This window comes from Ovis canadensis, chromosome 1 (assembly GCF_042477335.2).
Source record: "Ovis canadensis isolate MfBH-ARS-UI-01 breed Bighorn chromosome 1, ARS-UI_OviCan_v2, whole genome shotgun sequence".
Classification (NCBI taxonomy): domain Eukaryota; kingdom Metazoa; phylum Chordata; class Mammalia; order Artiodactyla; family Bovidae; genus Ovis; species Ovis canadensis.
This window is the reverse complement of record NC_091245.1, coordinates 142,438,249-142,461,251: the sequence shown is the minus strand read 5'-3', so window position 1 is coordinate 142,461,251 and position 23,003 is coordinate 142,438,249. Positions and strand designations below refer to the sequence as shown.

General features: G+C 37.9%; 1 protein-coding gene across 6 annotated transcripts in view; it reads left to right on the top strand.

Moving 5' to 3' along the window:
* Positions 1-23,003, top strand: part of CXADR (CXADR Ig-like cell adhesion molecule) — a 67,098-nt gene that overhangs the window by 41,023 nt on the left and 3,072 nt on the right. Inside the window, exons 5-8 of one of the 6 annotated variants that reach the window (XM_069550129.1) lie at positions 259-381; positions 1,168-1,306; positions 2,367-2,550; positions 21,426-21,453. In XM_069550129.1, coding sequence (XP_069406230.1) covers positions 259-381; positions 1,168-1,306; positions 2,367-2,550; positions 21,426-21,453 — 474 coding nt within the window. Of the gene's footprint in view, positions 1-258; positions 382-1,167; positions 1,307-2,366; positions 5,990-21,425; positions 21,634-23,003 lie in introns of those variants that run through there. The other 5 variants (XM_069550138.1, XM_069550167.1, XM_069550157.1 and 2 more) reach the window with 5 other exon arrangements.

The following is a 23,003-nucleotide window of genomic DNA, read 5'->3' as shown; positions in this document are numbered from 1 at the left end:
GCTCTGTTTCAACAGAGACTCTGTGCCTGGCCGAAGCGTTCATGATTACTTTGGCTCTGACATGAATGAACCAGAGGCGCGATGGTTTGCATTTGGGAGACATGCACGTGTCTTGCTGCGTTTGTTCTGCGTCTCGCTTCATTTTTTCTCACTTTTACCTGGATTGTCAACCAAGTAGGGTTTGCCTTTACTAGAAACTCAGCAGTCTGTTATCATAAGAATGGGTTTTGCTCCCTCACCCCCTCTTTCTCCACACAGAAATGACGTCATCTGTTATATCTGTGAAAAATGCCAGTGCCGAATACTCCGGGACATACAGCTGTACGGTCAGAAACAGAGTGGGCTCTGATCAGTGCCTGCTGAGCCTGGATGTGGTTCCTCGTAAGTATCTTCCCTGTGCTCTGATAAGGTGGTTTCGTGATGTTTATGCAGCCGCCTTTGGTTCCATCAGCAAGTGTGGGTGATGGGCAGTGGGATGCTGCCTTTGATCACAGCATTCTGGCTTGGTTACTCACTTTTTTAAGACATGGAAGGGAAAGACGTACTACATTTTATTACTAAAACCTTCATTATTGTAGCACCATCATGGAGGCAAGAGCTGTCAAGTTAATTCTTGTACCATATTTAGCCAATGTAAGTAAGGCTTCCCTGGTGGCTCTAGTGGTAAAAAAAATCTGCCTGCCAGTGCAGGAGATGTAAGAGATGCAGGTTCCATCCGTGGGCCAAGAAGATCCCCTGGAGGAGGGCATGGCAACCCACTCCAGTATTCTTGCCTGGAGAATCCCATGGACAGAGGAGCCTGGCGGTCCATAGTCCGTGGGGTCGCAAAGAGGTGGACCCGACTGAAGTGATTTAGCATGTGTGTGACTAAGGACAAATTATTTAGAACATTCTTATGCCAACCTAGATAGCTGTGAATGGGAAAATCTTTCAGAGTGATTTTATTGTTTTTATCCTTGAAATAGCTTATACAGTTCAGAAGAAAGTTCGTTTAGTAGATTTTCCCTTGACCAGAAAAAGCTAGCTAATTTGTCTCTTAAAGTTAATCTATGCAATGAAATCAATCTGTTATTGTGTATCATTGCCTTCAGTACGACTAGGTAAAAAGCATTTTTGTTTTGTGTTGTTTTTACTGTTATTTATTTTCTTGTTAACATTTTATTCCAGCTTCAAACAGAGCTGGGACAGTTGCAGGAGCTGTTATAGGAACTTTGCTTGCGCTCGTGCTCGTTGCTCTTACTGTCTTTTGCTGTCATAAAAAGCGCAGAGAAGAAAAATATGAAAAGGAAGTTCACCATGATATCAGGTAATTAAGCACACAGGAGTTGACTGATACACTGAATTTATTACATCCGTAAAGCATTAGTTCTCTTAACCATCTGAAGCATTTGGCCGCATGAGAACTGGATGAAAGCTGTAGCTTTTCCCCTTAACACATTTGAAAGCATTTTAATACTTATTTCAAGTGTGTGGAGCCAACTAACCTCTCCCCTACTTGGGGCCCTACTTTAAGAACCACTGCCGAATGGTTATCTCAAGGCTGTTTGCCTTCTCCCAATAAAGTACAGGCGTGAAGTTTTCAAGAAATGAAGATGTTAAGGTTGGTTAGTTTGTTTTTTAAAGGTCTGATTGTATCTAGTAGCTAGTTAATAGATCTATTGGTAATGTGATTTAATTTCTTAAAAATATTCTAAACCAGTAGATCTTAACTAGAAGTGCATTATAACATTGAATTATAGAACTTGTAAAAATAACAACATATGACCAAAGTAACACCCAGAAAATTGACATTTGCTGAGTCTGGGGTGGGGTCTGGCACTTTTCTTTTTGAAGTGTACCAGAAGTGACTCGAATATATATTCTGTGTCAGTGCTTATTATGAAAATTCTTATGCCTGCTTCTCAGTTTTTCCAAACTTAAATCTACTAAGTTTTCAGCTAAAGTCTTAGATGAGTAGCTTTCATAATAAAAAGGATATTTTATCTTGTTCTTTTCTTTTGGTTGAAATATCTGTCGGTTTATTGACTATGAAGTATTACACGACTATAACCAGATTATCTAGATCAGTGATACTAGAATAGGGAAATATTTGAAGTTTGTTCTTTGTGAGACGACGTTACAGAGTCATGCATTTTTGAAAAACCCACATTTCATTGTGTGTGAAGGTGGAAACTCTGTACTGATGAGCTTGGGCCAAACACACAGTTGATGACACTATGCCTTCCTGTGCTTGTTCTCTGTGTGTCGCTTGCACTTTTGCACACTTGATGCTTAAATAGCGGCTCTTCCCTCATCCCTACCCATGATTCACAGCTCGCATAGTCTAAGATTTTTTAGAAACGTTCTTTGGGATCTTCGCTTTCTAGAGAAGACGTGCCTCCTCCCAAGAGCCGTACGTCAACTGCCAGAAGCTATATCGGCAGCAATCACTCATCCCTGGGATCCATGTCCCCGTCCAACATGGAAGGATATTCCAAGAGTCAGTACAACCAAGTGCCAAGCGAAGACATGGAACGCGATGCTCAGAGTCCGACACTCCCACCCGCTAAGGTAGCTGCCCCTAATCTCAGTAGGATGGGGGCGGTGCCTGTGATGATCCCAGCGCAGAGCAAGGACGGGTCCATAGTGTAGAGCCTCTGTGCCCGTCACCCATGCTCTCCTCTGGAAATATGAACACCTGTACATTTTGCTACCAGCCTCAAAATACATGAGAAAAAAAAAGCTAACCAAAAACTGTAAGAATAATACATCAAAAAGTTTTGTTTGGATATATTGAAATAGTAAAGGCATTGAAGTTGTGAGGATAGATTCATTATCTAAATAATATTTCCTTTAAGAGCTTGACTTTATAGATTTCTGAATATCAATACTTAAGTCAGATGTGGCACTTTGAGTATGAAATCAGAGGTGAAGAAGGAAATTGGTGAACTTTTGTGCATACCAAGTTGATACTTGAATCATCTGAAATTTCTGCCGTTGTCTTTAGATTGCTTTTTTCCCACTTAATTTATGTGACCCGATAGTGTTCCCCTAACCCCCTCAAAATTGGTAAAGAACGATTCATGGCAAAAATACTTACATGCATTTATGTTTGTTCTTGTTTTCACTTCTTTGAAAGCTTTGTGTTTGAAATATCTCTAATAACTAGAAAACACTACAGTGTTCTAGAAATCACCTAGTTCCGTGTAATTCATAAGCCTTGGTTATGAAATGATTTCTCAAGTATTTAATGGATAGATTGTTGTGGGTGGCAGGGACATAGGCTCTTTGGTATGCTAAATTAAAGGAGCATTTATCTGATTCGTTTGAAAAATTTGCTGTTACCTGTGTACGGTGATGACACTAGTGGTGCAATAGTGAGAATGGATTTTGCTGATTAATGTTCCAGTGGCCTGAGGTCTGCAGAACAGTGGCCTGCTGTCAAAGATGTAGAGTATTTTGCAGTTTCCAAGTAAATGCTGGCCCTGTGCTTTAGGTGATATTTTCCTAATAAGAAAAAAAATTATAACTCATTTATTGTTTGGCAGTTACAGATTGTCATTCTCTAAATTGGTTCTAAATTGAAGAATTTTTTGTTTTCCTGGTTCGGTTTTTTTGTGTTTGTGATGGTGTTGCGTAGTATATGTTCTAGAAAGGTAATCTGAAATTTACCCTCTTGAATGCAGTTCCTGGAGGATATTTTCTTCATAGACTTAGAATGATGAACTACGTTTTAAACTAGTAAGTGTCCTCTGTCAATTCTGTATTTCAGATTTGGGAGGATGTACAGTTGCTATTGTATGGCCAACATGTCTTGTGTAGTTTCAGAAAATCAAGTTGAGCTTGGAAAAGTTTGTCTTACTTAGTTTTGTGGAAGTGACTTAATCTTTAAAAAAAAAAGAGAGAGGAGAAATGAAAAGGAATTAGAAAAATACTCCTACTGCCAAATGTGTTAAATACTGTTTTAGTAGATGAAAGTGAATTTATTGTACTTCCCTTAAGACTGTGAGGGAGTGTAGATTTAGTAGAATGAGCCAACAATTTCTTTATAGTAATAAGCTCTGCAATAAATTATTTCACTAGCTCTAAAACCTTTTCCCTAGATTTTAGTAGGGAGTTGGTTTCTGTTCATCTCTTTGGGTGCTGTGGTGGTAAACGCTACATTATACAGTAATGTTGGCATGTATTTATGATTAGGCAGAGTATTGTATACATTTTTTAATGGCAAATTAAAGCTGAATGTGTAATGGATTCGTGTATAGTTTTACATATTTGGAAGCATTTTTAACATAGGTTTTTAACGTTACATAATGTTGCTTTTATACTTATGTTAACATTTTCATCTGTGCCTTTTGGGTAATTTAGTTTTATTATGAATTTCTGGTGCCTATGAGCTAGCTATCACCTGAAAGGTGCTTAGAGGTGAAGGTACTGTTCCTGAAAGTGCATCACTGTGATACCTATCTGTCCTCATACCTTCAGTCTTGCCTCTTCCTGTTCTTTTTGGATACAAGGTAACTGATTGTGTTACTCATATAAAGTTTTTAAAATGTCAACATCCCCTACACTCTTTGACTACTGTGTTTCTGATTTTATAATAATAACTATTTTTGAATATCAGATCTCTGATCTGTTTTATATGAATAAAATGTATAAGGTATTATAGAAGTAAATAACTGAGCACAGACATTACTAATAAGAATTTTGGTCCTCCCTAGTCCCAGTTTTGTAATGAAAAGTATGCTATCAGTATAAGTAGAAATCCCTACAACAAGTGGGCATATGTAAGACTTTCCTTACCTTAGACTTTGTAGTTAATCTGGGATTTGGCTGTAGAATCTCTTCCGAAAGTGCTTTTCAGGCAAGAATCCTGGAGTGGTTGCCATTTCCTAGTCCAGGGGGTCTTCCCTACCCAGGGATTGAATCCATGTCTCTTGCGTGTCTCCTGCATTGGCAGGTGGATTCTTTACCGCTAGTACCATCTGGGAAGCCCCCCATTGTTTTCTCTTCCCGTAGACTTCGCAGTTAATCTAGGATTTGGCTGTAGAGTCTCTTCCAGAATGCTTCCTTCCAATCCAGGTCCATTACCACCTACAGCCTGAGAAACAAGCTCAGGAAAAAAGGCCACTGTCATGACCTCAAGAGACCTGTGAGATGTGGTTGAGTTTAGAGGACAGAACTCAGTTTTCAGTTTATATCTCTAGCTACTCATAAATTTCAGTGAATCAAAAGTCAGATAGTACTGATAACTTCCTAAATAATTCTGACTGATAGTTTCCACTGAATTAGAGAGCAAATATTTGTTCTGTTGAATTACTGTTGGTAATCATCAAGCAAGTCAACAAAAGATTATTATTCAAGCATTTCGAAACGTCAGTCAAGGACAGCACTGAACCATCAGAGCAAAGCTGTTCCATTCCACTTTGTACCTAAGAGAGTGACACCATCTTTTTGAGTTAGTTGGGGTACCTTTAAAGGAAATATAGAGGTTATAATTCTGTGTTTTGAATATGTAGGTTATAGGTGCTTGTTTTCATATGGTAACCTTACTAATATTTCCCTGTTTGGAGATCAAAAACAATATTGATTAAACTGGCCAGTTATTCCAGGCAGATAACCTTTAAATTTGGGCTGTCATGGAGTTGTTACAATGGAAACACAGACTGAGTGTGTCTTATGGGGAGGTTAATTCAAGAAACACAATTGGATTATTGGTATGAAGACCTGGTTCTTATTAAAAAGATGATTTTTAGATTGAGTTCTGGAAATTTGTAGCAGGTGAAGGGGCAGATAAGATAGTTTGGTTAAATATGAAAAGAATTCATTGCATGAAGTTGGATATCCAGTCCTGTAATGTATGACTTCTTAACTATTCTCTGTCTTTCTGTGTACGTGAAGCATGTAAATTTGAAGTTATATAAACGTTTAAAGTTTTTTTTCTAATCTTTTTTCATCTCCATAGTGTTTAAGGCTTTCAGATGGCCTTATTCCAGTGTGCAAAGAAAACAAATTCATATTTTTTGTGGTTAATGCTTTGATGTGTCATGTAAGGAGTAGTTTGTAGAAAATGTTGGCACAATTTTAACTTTTTAGTGGCTTGTGACATATATTATATATATGTGTATATATATATATATCTTTATAATATTTCTGTGTTTAGTAGTATAAATGTTCTGGGCAAGTTTTACTATTTCAAATGCCTTTGGATATTCTTGCAATAAAGGCGACATGTTCTGTAGTTAGACCTTTTTTACTCATTTGACACTAAAATGGTTCATAACTGAGCACAAATTCTACCTAATAGAAATAGGAATGAACAATATATATATTGGTGAATTGTGGTTCTGTTTGTCTTATGAAAGGTAACACCAATACACATTTGTTGTTTTGGCTTCTCACTGTTAATTAAAATCTAGTTTTGCAAAATATCCTAGTTTGTGATTTCAGAGTGTGGTAAATGTCAGTAGAGTTTGGTTTAGACCTCAAATACTAAAAGCTTCAAAGAACTCTGTTTTCTACTAACTTATTTTATGACACAAGTGTTGAGAGAGCCACAATTCACTGATTCTCCTATTCTCATCCCTAACTGTGAATTTTTGTGACAGATACACTTGTACCACTGAGGAGAAATATTTTGACACTTCACATATGCAAGTAGAGAACTGCGAGTGTCAGTTTCAAAAATGATTTTTTTGTATTTCAAGTTTCTGGCTTAAATATCCAATGGTGCAGATTTTGAAATTTGTAAGAACAAAGTTTGGTTTCAAAAAAGCCAAAAACTTGCTCTAGTTTTGTGACTTTGTGTACTTTGAAAATAAAATCAAGAAAGCAATTTTTTTGCCTCATGGTGTGGCTTCATTGTGCCTCTTATTTAAAAAGAAAACGTCTGCTTTATAATGTTTCAATATACTGTTCTCCCTGCTTTCCTGAGCCAGGGTTTCTTCCCCTGCAACCCCCTTGCATCTCTTATTAAAGATCAGAACAATCACACAGCAATGAAAACTTATCCATGAAAATTTTTCCAGTCTTGTGCATCTATATGACAGTGTATAACAATGTTTTTGGGGTTGAAGCCTCCAAAATTCCATGGAGGATCATGTCACAATTACAGTCTAAACTCAAGAGTCTTCAGATACATTAAAAATGTGTGTACAGTGACTTCCCTGCTGACCCAGTGGTAAGACTCCATGCTTCCCATTCAGGGGGTTCGGGTTCAGTCCCTGGTTGGGGAACTAAAATCCCCCATGCCCCATGGTATGGCCAAAACGAAAAAATGTTCATCCATATATGTATTAAATACACATACATCTAGTTATGCTTTAAAGCTATTTTCATTGACTCTAAACAGTGATTTCAGAAAAAAAAATGGGGTAGTAATGCTTTTGTAAGAAGATATTTTGATAAATATTTTGTTTTTAGTATAGTTTCTCAACCTTGGCTCTTTTAACATTTGGGGATGGATGATTCTTGCTTGTGGAGGACTATCTGTGCATTGCCGATGTTTAGTGGCATTGCTGACCTTTACCTACAAAGTGCCCATAGCTCCTGCCCTCCCTGCCAAGAGATGACAACCAAAAATGTCTTCAGTGTTGCCAAATAGTCACTGGGGTGGGACAAAGCCACCCCTGGTTGAGAGTCAGTGGTTTATACTAATGTGAAGCTTTCTACTCACGTTGAAGAGCATAGACTTTGGAGTCAGACATATCCGAGTACCATTTATTACTGGATGCCTTACTTTACTTCAGTTGCCTGGTGTTTAAAATGAGGATAAAAATACCTGCATCACAGGGGATGCTGGAAGATTTTAAAGAAATAAAATTGATATAATGATGAAAATTCTTTGCATTTGTCCCTGTTGGCTGGGATGCTGATAGTGAGGCACAGATTTTCAGAGCAGCAAGATTACGATAATATAGGCTTAGTGAAACTACTAAGTATAATTTAATGCTTTTCATTTAGATCATATTTTAAATATGCATGTCTGAAGGCCAGATCATACTTCTGGATAATTAAGTGCCAAATGGCAAAACTGTTGAAATTGAGACAGAATTTTTGTCTCAAATTTGAGCATGAAATAATATATTGTTAAATAAAAATGGTTCAACTCTAAGGTGTAAACAAATTTAATTTCTAAATGTGGCAAAGGCAGCCAAAAAAAGATCAGGAAGCCAGTGCTAGAAACTCAGCTGTTTTTCTTGCTGGTATTTCTGATGTATAAATCATATGGGATTTGTTGTTTTTCTACTTACATGATTTTTCTAAATTTTTAAACTATTTAGAGGGGAAAAAAGTCATCCTAAGATAACTGCAGAGAAAGTAGAATTTCCAGAGTTAATGAAGCACTGAGAAATAAATTTTAGTCCAGTTAACCAAGGACTAAGTTCTCGATCAGTATGCTTCTTGGGGTGTAGGACCCTCAACATTGCCAGTATGGGCCTTTATGGCACAGAACCTTTTGCATTCTAATTGTTCAGCATGCTCAGTATATCTTCTTGATGAGTTTGACCTTTATCCCCAGTTCTTAACTCTAATTTTCATATTGCATAGTAAATGCTGAATAAATTTTTGGAAGGGACGTTACAGGCGTGTGTCATGTGTTTCGTAAGACGATTAGCCTGATTTCTTCCAAGAAGACAATATCAAGAGAAAAAGGGTGAGTGAGTACATGCGGTGATGAAAAATTGTGCATAGGGCTTAAAAAGATAACTTGTGCAAATAAAGACTAGGTGAACTGACTCAATAAGAGCCAACACAGAAACAACCTAGTTATTATACAAGCCCAGAGCAGTAGAGAAGCATTGGAGAAATACATTTGTAAAGCCCTCCTCAGAGATTCCGAGTAGATTCAGGTAAGGTCAGTTGGTCTGTGTCTCTCCCAGGTTATTTTCAATAATCACCCAAACTTGGGAACTTCTGAATTGTTTGGAAAACTCTGTGCAGATGACTGGTGTCCATGCTCCGTCACTTGTAGAATGTTTTTTCTTGAGCTTCACGAACTTTTGAGTCCACCTTCAATGAGACCAAACTTGTATATCTTGGCCTAATTTGAATATCAAAATAATGTTTCAGAATTTAGGGAAACCTACTTAGGTAAATAAAGCAGCATATCTTAGAAGATTTAATTTTTAATGAAAAAAATTGTTTTAGATGACATTAGGTCAGTTGTTTTCAAGTCTCTGAAAAAGATTAGTCTCCCGAACAGACCTGGTCATTTATGATTAATTCTGTGTATAGTTGTATTAGTTTGCTGGGGCTGCCATAACAAAGTACCACAAATTGGGTGACTTAAAAAATAGAAAGTTACTGTCTCACAGTTCTGGAGGCTAAAGATCTGAGAGCAAGGTTATGGTAGGATTGGTTCCTTTGCCAAAAAAATTTGAAGTCTAGTTAGTGGATTTACAATATTGATTTCAGGCATACAGCACTGTGCTTCAATTTTTTTTTAATAGATTATACTCCATTCAAAGTTATTATAAAACAATGGCTGTATATACATGTGCTGGATGATAAATACTTGTAAGCTTATTTTATACATAATAGTTGGTATCTCTCAATCCCATACTCCTCTCCTCCCCCTCTCTGCTGATAACCACAAGTTCTATATTTATGAGTCTTTTTGTTTTGCATATATATTCACTTGTATTAGTTTTTTATTCCATGTGCAAGTGATATCATACAGTATTGATCTTTCTCTGACTTAATTCACCAAGTATAATATTCTCCAGGTCCACCCACATTGCTGCAAATGGCAGAATTTCATTCTTGTTAATGGATGAGCAGTATTCCATTATATATATATGTGAGATTATATATATATATAAATTATGAAATTTTATATATATGGATATAGATATATATGGTGGTGGTTTAGTTATGTCCCACTCTTTGCGACCGCATAGACTGTAGCCCACCAGGCTCCTCTCTCCGTGGGATTTCCCAGACAAGAATACTGGAGCAGGTTGCCATTTCCTTCTCCACATCTTAATCAATCATCTGTTGATGGGCACTTGGGTTGCTTCCATGTCTTGGCTATTGTAATAGTGCTGTTATGAACATTAGAGTACACTTATCTTTTCAAATTTGTGTTTTCATTTTGTTTGACTGTATACTCAGGGATGGAATTGTTGGATCACACAGCAATTCTATTTTTAGTTTTTGAAGAACTTCCATACTATTTTTCATAGTCAGTCAGTTCAGTCACTCTGTCGTGTATGATTCTTTGCAACCCCGTGGACTGCAGCATGCCAGGCTTCCCTGTCCATCACAAAGTCCCAGAGCTTGCTTAAACTCATGTCCATCAAGTCGGTGATGCCATCCAATCATCTCATCCTCTTTCGTCCCCTTCTCCTCCTGCCTTCAGTTTCCCAGCATCAGGGTCTTTTCCAATGGGTTGATTCTTTGCATCAGGTGGCCAAAGTATTGGAGCTGCAGCTTCAGCATCAGTCCTTGCAATGAATATTCAAGGTTGATTTCCTTTAGAATTGCCTGATCTCCTTGCAGTGCAAGGGACTGTCAAGAGTCTTCTCCAACACCACAATTCAAAAGCATCAATTCTTCAGAGCTCAGCTTTCTTTATAGTCCATCTCTCACTTCCATACACGACTACTGAAAAAACCATAGCTTTGCCTATACGGACCTTTGTTGGCAAAGTAAGGTCTTTACTTTTTAATATGCTGTCTAGGTTTGCCACAGCTTTTTCTTCCAAGGAGCAAGCGTTTTTAATTTCTTGGCTGCAGTCACCATCTGCAATGATTTTGTAGCCCAGGAAAATAAAGTCTGTCAGTGTTTCCATTGTTTCCCCATCTATTTGCCATGAAATGATGGGACCGGATGCCATGATCTTCATTTTTTGAATGTTGAGTTTTCAGCTAGCTTTTTCACTCCTCTTTCACTTTCATCAAGAGGCTCTTTAGTTCCTCTTTGCTTTCTGCCATATTGCATATCTGAGATTATTGATATTTCTCCCAGTAGTCTTAATTCCAGCTTGTGCTTCATCAAGCCTGGCATTTCATATGATGTACTCTGCATATAAGTTAAATAAGCAAGGTGACAATATACAGCCTTTTCCATGGTAGCTAAATATTTTCATTAGTAGCTGTATCAATTTACATTCCCATCAACAGTATACAAGGGTTCCGTCTTCTCCACATCCTCACCAACATTGATTTGTAAGACTTTTCAGTGATAGCCATTCTGACAGGTGTGAGGTAATGTGGTTTTGATTTGCATTTTTGATCATTAGTGATGACCATCATGTCGTGTACCTTTTGGCCATTCATATGTTTTTGAAAAAGTATCTCTTCAGGTTTTCTGCCCCTTTTTAAAAAAATTATTTTTAATTGAAAAATAATTATTTTACAAAATTTTTGTTGGCTTCTGCCAAACATCAACATGAATCAACCATAAGTATATGTATGTCCCCTCCCTCTTGAACCTCCTTCCCATCTCCCTCCCCACCCCTCCCCTCTAGGTTGTTAGCCCCTGTTTGGGTTCCCTTAGTCATGCACCAAATTCCCATTGCCTGCCCATTTTTTAATCAGTTTGTTTGTCTTTGATATTGAGTTGCATGAACATTTTATATATTTTGGATATTAAACCTTTACCCATCTTATTGTTTGCACATTTCTCTCTTTTAGTAAGATGCCTTTTTGTTTTGTCGACAGTTTCCTTTGCTGTGCAAGAGCTTTTCAATTTAATTAGGTCCCATTTGTTCGTTTCTGCTTTTGTTTCCTTTGTGTTAGGAGACAGACCCAACAAAATATTACAATTTGTTTCCAAGAGTATTATCCCTGTGCTTTCTTTTAGGAGTTAAATGGTTTCTGGTCTATATTTAGGTCTCTAATTCATTTTTAGTTTAGTTTCTGTATGGTATGAGAATATGTTCTAATTTCATTCTTTTACATGTAGCAGTCCAGTTTTCCCGCTTACTGGAAGTCCACTTATTGAAGAGACTGTCTTTTCTCCATTGTGTGTTCTTGCTGCCTTTGTCATAGATTAATTGGCCATAGGTGTGTGGGCTTATTCTGGGCATTCTGTCCTGTTCCATTTATCTGTTTTTGTGCCAGTACCGTATTGTTTTGATTATCATAGCTTTGTAGTATAGTCTGAAGTCAGTGAGCATGCATGATTTCTTCAGCTTTGTTCTTTACTCTCAAGGTTGCTTTGGCTATTGGGGATCTTTTGTGGTTCCAAATAAGTCATAGGGTTTTTGTTCTAGTTCTATAAAAAATGTCATGTGTGAAATTATCTTTCAATTGAAAAATATAAAAATTTTTTTAAATGTCATGGGTATTTTGATAGGAATTGCATTGCATTGATAGATTGCCTTGGGTAATATGGACATTTTAACAATATTTTTCCAATCCATGAACATGGAATTTCTTTTCATTTAGTTGTGTTTTCAGTTTCTTTCATCATTGTCTTATAGTTTCAGAGTGTAGGTCTTTCATCACCTTGGTTAAGTTTATTTCCAGGTAATTTATTCTTTTTGATACAGTTGTAAATGGGATTCTTTTTCTTACATTCTCTTTGTGATAATTCATTGTTAGAGTATAGAAAAACAACACAATTCTGTACATTAATCTTGCATCCTAAAACTTTGGTGAGTTTATTTCTTAGTTCTAATAGCTTTCTTGGTGGAGGAGGTTGGTTCCTTCTGATTGTTGTGAGGGAAGTCCTCTCTCCATGGCTTGTAGATGGCTGTCTTCTCTCTGGGTCACTTCAGGTCACCGTCCCTCTGTGTGTCTATCACTGTGTCCTAGTTTTCCCTTTTTATAAGGACACCACTCCTATTGGATGAAGACCCAACCCTAATGACCTTATTTGAACTAATCGTATCTTCAACAACCCTATTTTCAAATAAGGTAACATTCTCAGGTACTGGAGATTAGAACTGCAGCATAGGAATTTAGGGGCACACAGTTCTATCCATAACAGCAATGATGATTGGAAATTGTGAAGCAGAACTAATGAAATAGTGAAAGTTGGACAGAATACATTCCCAGAAAGTTTTCCTTTTTTTCTTAGTTGTTAGTGGTATGGTAAAAGAAATATCAGCACCTAAGTAACTATGCCAATATAGTTTTTTCATAGTTGTCAGTGTCCCCAGTTCTTAACCCAGGAGTATACTATCTTTATTTCAAAGATGGAATGATCATAATACACTATTAACCTCACATCTGCTTGTCAGGTGAAAGAGTCATTGATGAAATGATTATGGATTGTCTTCTTATGAATCTTTCTGACAAGGTGAAACTATTTTTCCAGGGAAATCGATTTTTAAAGTTCTGTATTTCAAGTTGCTAATACAGTTTTTTGTGAAGTGAACAGCTTTTTTTTTTAAATGTTTCAGATAGGTAGTGCACATGAGAGAGAGTGAAATGTAAATCACCTTCTCATTCATGTTTTTCAGTTTCTGTCCTCAGTTTCCTTCAAGAAACATAACAATTTTTTGTTAATTTTTTTAAATAAGTAGTTCATTAATGGGGTATAAAATTTATAAGGTATAAGAGCATATAGTGAGAAGTATGATCAGTTTCTTATTTATCCTTCTAGAAATACTTTACACTTACAGAGATACATGTCTGTATTTTTAATACTTATTTTAAAAAACTAATAGTAAATGGATTGGCCATAGGGGTATGAGGGGATATTGAGTGGGAAATGAAAACATTGAATCCTGTTTATATTAGAAATCATTGGAATCTATGCAGGATGATAGTAGGCAGGTGAATTCTGAACCTGGATCTAAATAGAAAACTCAGGGCCAGAGATATAATTGTGGCAGTCACAAGCATGAAGACAAGAATAGAGCATGACGGAGGAATAATAAAGGTGGGGATTGGAGCCCTGACTCTTTGCGTGTTTGAAAGTTAAGCTAAGGAGTTCAGTTTTGAACATGTTGAAAGTTTGAGAAGTTTGTTATGTGTATTAACGAAGTGTTGGATGGATACATGGATATGTGGATCTAGAGTGTGAGGGGTGGGCTGAAAATGGAAGTCATGTGTGTGAAAACTTTGGAGGTTACTCAGGAAGTGATGTAGGGGACGATGAGTGACCAAACCAGGCACTTCACTTATGGAACCAGTAAGAAAATGAAGGGGGGGAAAGTGTATGTGTGTGAAAGGTTTGATATTGTGGGAGTCCAATGCTGTCAGCTAGTGGAGAGCTAGTATTCCTGGAAACTTTGGAAGAGCTGTTCCAAACCAACTTTCTGTTCCTGTTGAGAAGGTTTTTCTGGTATTTTGAAGAGTTTCTGTTCCTCAGTTTTGGATTTTTATTTTTTAGGGGATTGCTGCTTTAGTTGGAGAGAGAAGTACCCAGCAGGGATCCATTTATTGAACACATTTTATTTTGTTATTACAAGCAGTCAGTGTAGATGTGGGGTGGGGTGGGGCCTTCAGACAGGGTAACACTATAAAATGAGTTTGGAAGACAACTTGCCTGGTTCTATCTGGGTAACCTTAGACAAAACATTTTACCTGTATTCTCCTTTTCCTTAACACTACAATGAGAATCATAGGAGCAACTCTGTGGAATTTTTCTGAGAATGATTAGTGCATCTGAGGCACTTAGGCTAGCACATCGGTGCTCTGTAAGCATTGGTTGCTGTCATCATGATGATTACTGCGTTGTAATAGCAGTATTGGCCTCATATCTTATGGGATTGGGTGACTGTATCCCTTTCCCCAAGACCGTTCTGTCTTTGCCTGTTATCTCACTATAAATACATACAGCAAAAGATGTTTTGCTCAAGAAAATGTCTCAGTTTGGACAGCAAGATCTGCCATTACCCTGCCTTTGACATGTATGAAGTCATGGTGATGTAGTACTTGGCATAAAGAAAGGAAATGTCTGTGTTCACTTTTTCTGACACTGTTCAATGAAAAGCAACACCAATATAATTACATATAATTAAATTTCCTTTATTTTTAGGTTATTCCTACAAGTCTAGAACATGCACCAGCACTACTATAACGCATGGCATTGTCCCATGTGTTACGTAGGAATATTAACCAGTATGGAAAGTAGTGAAGAAGCGTCAGTTCCAAAACAGGTTTAACTCATTACACCTTCTAAATTTGATTTCATCTGACTTGAATGGTGGAATATTTTGAAAAACTCTTTCCTTATTAAGATAGCATTGTAACAACAGTAAATGAGGTGAAAAATAATTTCACCTAAATGACGTCACTACCAAAGACCTTTCTGTTCTATTTCTCTTCTAGTACATTTAATATCCCTATTATTTTTAAAGTGAACGTCCTCTATTTGATTTCTTTCTCCTACGTGGTATTGTATCATATTTGTATATCTTACCTGTTGTTAAAAGTATTTATATATATTATATCCATTTTAATAGCTGCATGATGTTTAAGATGATCCTGTATAATTCATTTTTTTCCCCACTGTTGGCCCTAGAAGTTGCTTCTGATTTTTTGGTTATATGTAATTTGATTTGCATTCCTAGAGTCTCCCCCATCCTTTGAGGTATTTCAGAGCACAAGTATTAAAACAGTGGGTTGTTAGGGCAAGTTAAGTTGTGGGATATAAGTGAAAGTAATGTTTAGTTGTTTCTTATACAACTAAACTAGATTATTTCACAAGCTTCTTTTTGTGAATGCAAAGCACAATTTGAGGAACCTGGTAAGGGGAAAAAGTGAAGTTCTGGCCTTTTTAAGCCAAAGGCATATATATATATATATATACATTAAATCTGAAGGAAAAAAAAAGGGAGGTGGGGTAAAATCACTCAGGAGAGAGTTGTGTGGGATGAGAAGAGGACCCGAGTCAGCCCTCTGGAGCACAACAGGCTGAAACAGAAACCATTCTGGGCATGAAGTCATTCATAATGATGGACCAGTTCTGATGGAATGGTTGTCCCAACCCTTAGTTCTGTGGGTTGAAGCATGGATGAGAGCTGAGGAGGATCTAGAAACACAGTTAACATTCAAAACACACCCCACTCAGATTAAATCCTACCAAGTCCAAACAGTTCTTGTTTGTCTTCCCATGATATCCCCACCAGCTCTTGAGATGTCTGATTCATAAGATGCAATTTGAAAGCTATATCAGACTATCCTTTCAATATTCTTGGCCATGAAGGGAAGCAGGAAGGCAGAGGAAACAGTAACTAGAGTGGGGTAAAGGTTAGTTACTTTGTGAGGCTGCGGAAAAGGAGTCTGGAAAGAGGAAGGGGTCAAAACGGAATGTGGGCAGGATTGAGTTGACGAAATCAAAGGGAGCATCTTCTGAGACTGAGGGGAAAAGTCAGTGAGGCTGGGAGCAGGTTTAATAGGATTGTGACTGTGGATGGAATATAATTAGATAGTCTCACTTTTCTCCAGGAAGTAAAGGTGAGGTCATACTCTGGGAGGGTTGGGGGTGGGTGGCTAGGTGGTAAGAGGACTGAGGAAAAAGATGAAATTAGAAAGTTTTGGTTGAAGAATGGAAGAGGGAGGAGGCTAACACACACAGAAAAGGGACCTCAGATCTGAGGGCGCAGATGTGGTTTCGGCCATGATGTGTTATGCCTAGCCTGTTTAGCATCTGGTACTAGAGCTGACTAAAATTAAGTATTCAGTGAAAGCGTGCTTGTATGATTTGTTTCAGCTCTGTTGCTTTTATAAAAAGAAATATCCTTTTCCATTCGTTTACTACTTGCTCAGAGAGAACTGGAAGCATCTAACCTCAGGAAGACCTGAAGACGTGATTGTTGCTCAGTCACTAAGTTGTGTCCGACTCTTTGCAACCCCATGGACTGCAGCACACCAGGCTTCCCTGCCCTTCACCAACTCCTGGAGGTTGCTCAAACTCATGTCCATCAAGTCAGTGATACCATCCAACCATCTCATCCTCTGTCTTCCCCCTGCTCTTGCCCTCAATCAGATTCCCAGCATCAGAGTCTTTTCTAATGAGTTGGCTCTTTGCATCAGGTGGCCAAAATATTGGAGCTTTCAGCATAAGTCCTTCCAGTGAATTTTGACTGCTTTAGATAGAAATAATCTATCCGATATTTGAAGTGAGTAGATGACTCAAGGTTAATCTTAAAACACTTCAGTGCATTCCCTTGCTCAAAAGTTTTCCTGGACAACAACTAAAAGTCCACACTCTGCCTACCTTTAAACTTTCACAGCTAGCTCTCCACTGCAGCATTTACTCTATGCTTATGCTTGCATATATGTACATGTATATTGTGTGTTCAGTCGCTCAGCTGTGTCCGACTCTTTCCGACCCCATGGACTGAAGCCTGCCAGGCTCCTCTGTCCCTGAAATTCTCCAGGCAAGAATACTGGAGTGTGTTGCCATTTCCTCCCCCAGGGGATCAAACCCAGGTCTCCTACACTGCAGGCTGATCTTTACCACTGAGTCACCAAGGAAGCCCCAATGTGTGTTTTTTTAAAATAATGTTTTATGCACACTTACTAATTTAACAAATCCTCTCAGACCATCCTACGTCTATTTATCTATTATCTATCATTTATATGTCTATCTAAAATAATCTTATTTTCAAAACTCTATAATATTACTTCAGAGTGCTACACTGTAACTTACTTAACCAGTCTCCAATTGGCCACTTAAGTTGATCCCATTTTTTTGGATACAGTGAGTAAAATTATAAGTAGTATTTGTCTATATATCAGTTTTCTTATGTGCAAATATATCTTTAAACTTCTAGAAGAGAGAGGTATGAGTAAAGTCTCTTCTGATAAGCTATTATAATATCTTCTTTAATTAGTATAGCAGCTTATGCTTGCAACGGATAAGAGTGCTTTACTTATCTCCTTCCAGTTCCTCAACAATACTCTTAGCCAACATTTTTTATCTTTCCTGATCTCTAAGAAGAAAATTTTGTCATGGCTTAAAATTCTATTTCTGTGTAGTTAATTGAGCATCTTTTCCTGTTTCAAAACCATTTGTGGTTTTGAGAACTTTGTTCATATGCTTTGCCCATGTTTCTTTTATATCACAATTCTGCTTATTTGGTATGTGTATGGTGTGTGTTAGCCACTCAGTCATGTCTGACTCTTTGCGACCCCATGGATTGTAGCCCACCAGGATCTTCTGTCCATGGGATTCTCCAGGCAAGAATACTGGAGTGGGTTGCCATTCCCTTCTCCAGGGGATCTTCCCAACCCAGGGATGGAACCCAGGTCTCCCACATTGCAGGCAGTTTCTTTACCGTCTGAGCCGGTGCTCTTAAATATTATAAAAAATAGCCCTTTGTGATATGAAATGCACTTTTTTCCCCTCTTACCAGGTTACGCTGCTTCTTCCATTCTGCATGTGGTCTTACCTTTTTCTGACCTTGTAATCCCAATCTTCCTTCCTGCTACTGCTAAGTCACTTCAGTCGTGTCTGACTCTGTGCGACCCCATAAACAGCAGCCCACCATGCTCCGCCGTCCCTGGGATTCTCCAGGCAAGAACACTGGAGTGGGTTGCCATTTCCTTCTCCAATGCATAAAAGTGAAAAGGGAAAGTGAAGCTGCTCAGTCGTGTCTGACTCTTAGCAGCCCCAAGGACTGCAGCCTACCAGGCTCCTCCGTCCACGTGACCTTCCAGGCAAGAGTACTGGAGTGGGGTGCCATTGCCTTCTAATCTTCCTTCCTAAGCTCCCCTAATTTTTTCCTTCTTGAGATTGTACCTTCTGAGGAAACTGAGGGTCCCCCTTCTTCACCTGTCTCCTCTCTGTAAGCAGATGTCAACACTTCTCAAAGACAGATCATGTTTGTATCTAAATGATCAATGCATAATAGATTCTCAGTTAAACTTTGTTGATGGAGTAGGAATGGCAACGCACTCCAGTATTCTTGCCTGGAAAATCCCAGGGAAGGAGGAACCTAGCGAGGTACAGACCATGGTATCACAGAGTTGGATACCACTGAGCAATTAAGCACATGCACTCAAACTTTGTTAATAATAATTGAAGCAGTTGTATGTTCATATCAATTCATTGCCACAAGTGTACCCATCATTGTGTACTTCTTCATCATTTATCCTTGGTTTCTTCAAGTTTCTGGAGTTTTTGCCCAGAGCAGTTTTATGGAATCAGCACAAACTACTAATGGTGAAAATGAGTTATCTTGCACTTGAAAAAGAAGATGTGTTGGTCGTGTGTTAGGTCAACTGTCACGTTGGCTACTGGCACTGTGTTCTTTTTATGTTGCTAAGTAGGACATTTTTCCTCATGGTGTCCCAGAACTGTCAACAGTGAGAACATTTCTGGAGAACAGTAGAGTGACCTTGCAATTCTGAGAGAAGACTCTGATGGTGAAGATCCAGTAGTCCCCCCTTACCCCTGGGGCATACAGTCGAAGACCTCCCTTGGACACCTGATCTGCAGATAATACTGAACCCTGTGTTTACTGTGTTTTTCCTACACATACATACCTGTTACTGCTTCATTTACAAATAGGCACAGTAAGATAAATAACTAATAATACAGAACAATTATAACAATATGCTATAATAAAATTTATGTGAATGTAATCCCTCTCAAAAATCTTATTGTACAAATTTAAAGCCTTTTCCATTTAATTAAATACCTGCCCCTCTCAGTGGCTATAACTTGGCAGTTTGAAGTGTGACAGGAAAACCACCACAGATTTTTTTTTTTCCTTTTCACAATTTATGGATGAAACATTTATTCTTCCTGTAGATGTTAGCAACATCAGCAGTTTTTTCTTATTGAGTAAAGTTTTACATTTTCACTTAAAGGAAGCACTTTCTGACTTTTCTTGGGCATATTACAATTACCAGCATCGCTACATTTGCTAGAGCTATCATTAAATAACAAAGGGTTACCGGGACACGAATGTTCATCTGATGACTGAGAGGGTCGCTAAGTGACTAGCAGGTGGGGTACACAGGACAAAAGGATGCTTCATGTCCCTGGCAGGATGAACAGCGTGGTGCAATATTTTGTCACACTGCCCGAACAGTGTGCAGTTTAAAACTTATGAATTGTTTATTCATAACAGTAATATTAAATGGAAAAGTGTTTGGACCATGGTTGACTGCAAGTAAGTGAAACCGTGGAAAGTGACACTATGCAGAGGACTACTGTGCCAATGATTTGAAACCTTTTGGACAATCAGCCCTCCATCATTCAGTCTCCACCAGCCTTTTGACCTCCCGATAAGGGGGAAGATGATTAATATGTTCACAGAAACAAGAGAACACAAAGCAAGATAATTACATGAAAGGAAATGTAATCTCTGCCTTGCCAACTTAAAGATACAGTCTGTTACATCCAAGACACTGGATAGTAGCCAACAGAACTTGATGAACACATGTTTTTTGTAGGTTTGATTTTTTGGTGTGTGATTTTGTGGCATTTTAATTTTCACATTATGGGCAAAAGATTTGTAATATAGTTAAGTGAAGAAAATTCACATAGCAGTTAAATTTGGTAAAAGCCAAACAACCCGCAAGATATCCTTGGGCTATGTTATCTAATTCAGTATCATTTTATGAGGGCTTCCCTGGTGGCTCAGTGGTAAAGAATCCACCTGACAATGCAGGAGACTCAGGTTTGATCTCTGGGTCAGGCAGATCCCCTGGAATAGGAAATGCCAACTCGCTCCAGTATTCTTGCCTGGAAAATTCCATGGACAGAGGAGCCTGGCGGGCTACAGTCCATGGGGTCACAAGGAATTGGATATGATTTAGCAACTAAGCACAAACATCATTTTATGAAAATATCAAGATTCAGAAAGGTCTGGATTTGCCAAAGCAAACAGAAATGAAATTCAGGTCTCCTGATTCTATTTTTTTGGCTGTGTGGGCTTCTCTAATTGTGCACTGGTTTAGTTGTGACATGCATATGACATCTTAGTTCCCCAACTAGGGATCAAATCCTCTTCCCCTGAATTGCAAGGCAGATTCTCAACCACTGGACCACCAGGGAAGTCCTGATATTAGATGACTGACTATATATTGATACATTTTAAATATTTAAAATGTTTATTGGATAGATCATTTGTAATGGTTTCCCACCTAAACTTTTTGATTGGTAATCCTAATCATGCTAGGGAGGGTAATTTTACAGTAAATCTGCATGCCAAATCCCTGTCAAAGAGCTTGCATTTTAATTTTTTCTGTCCAGATTTCAGTGACTATTGAGCATCCACAAGCGGTCTTTTCAGATTTACAAAATAATTTGATCTTACCAGCTATCAATATCTGATTTTAAATATGGTCTCTATTAGCAATATTAGGAAACATGAAAAAATCATATTTCAATTTAACTCAGGTGAAAAAATTTAAGTTTACATTTGTCATGTTCCAGTCACTTTAGACAGTTTATAAATTTTAAATATTTATTTTTAATCAGTAAATTTTTTCATGTCTTTATATGTGTTTGATGAATGATCAATAAGATTCAAAAATAATTTTTCATTAAATTTAGTGAAACAGTCCTATTTTTCTGTTGAAATTTTACAGCTTATTAACTCCGACTTGATGGACGTGAGTAAGTCTGAGTGAACTCTGGGAGATGGTGATGGACAGGGAGGCCTGGCGTGCTGCGATTCATGGGGTCGCAAAGAGTCGGACACGACTGAGCGACTGAACTGAACTGAACTTGATTCTTACCAAATTTATCATCTGTAGACTTTCTGTATGTAAATTAAAGTGGCAGCTCTGAAACCAATTTGCTCATTTATTTCTGGACTTCAAAGGAATACCTCCCTCCCCTCAACCATCTCCAACAAAGGAGATATATATTTAAATAATGTGGCTAAGAAAAATTTCCTAAAGAGATCGGTAGCTTAATAGCTACTGATAAAGACTGGTTAAATCAATTAAGGTATATAGGTATGAATACCATGAAAATATTAAAGATCATGTTTTAGGAAAAAAACAATGATATAAAAAAATGTTCCACATTTTCAAATTGTGAGACCATAAAACGAGTATATTTCATAACAACAAAACAGAAGTTTATAAAGTAAAAGCTCCCTCTTTTAAATATCTCCATCCACTAAAATAGTAACTCAGCTACTAGATACAATAGTTTGCTAGATAAAATAGTTTGCTCAGATGGAAATAGTATAGTCATTTTAATTATAGTCATTTTAATCATCTCTTTCTTTGTGCTTTTAGGTACTTTTATTTTCCTAAAGGAACTATATATATATTTTTTAAATTAACAAAAATGATTCCAGTAAAGCAATGTATATAATAACTTTGGCATACTTAACATTATCCATTACAAGTAGCAATTTCTGTATGTAGATGTCTAGGAAAAACAGTGATTTAAACTATAACCACGAATACTTTTCCTTGGAGAAGGGAGATTATTTACAATTACAACCTTTAGTTTGGAAGTTGGAAAAAGAACATCTGATGCCCTCTTGTGGCCAATAATTTTGATAAAGTGATTTTTCTTTTTCACTGAAAGCTAGTCTAAGCTAAGAATAATGCCATAGCTCAGTCAGTAAGGGGCTTCCCGGATAGCTCAGTTGGTAAACAATCCGCCTGCAATGCAGGAGACCCTGCCTGGTTCGATTCCTGGGTTGGGAAGATCCCTTGGAGAAGGGATAGGCTACCCACTCCAGTATTCCTGGGGTTCCCTTGTGGCTCAGCTGGTAAAGAAACTGCCTGGGTTAGAAAATGCCCTGGAGAAGGGAAAAGGCTACCCACTCCAGTATTCTGGCCTAGAGAATTCCAGGGACTGTTTAGTCCATGGGGTTGCAAGAGTCAGTCACAACTGAGCAACTTTCACTTCATTTCAGTCAGTAAAGAATCTGCCTGCAGTGCAGGAGACCTGGGTTCAGCCCCTGGATTGGGAAGATACCCTGGAGAAGGAAATGTCAACCCATTCCAGTAGTCTTGCCTGGAGTATTCCATGGACTGAGGAGCCTGGTGGGCTACAGTCCCCGGTGTTGCCAAAGTTGGACACATCTCCACAGTTAACTAGCACTACTGAAGAGCACAGTAACACTGAAACCAGAAGTCTCTGAGGTTTAAATTTTCTGTTGAGATTGCAGACATTTTGAATTCCACATACCCTGAGAGCTA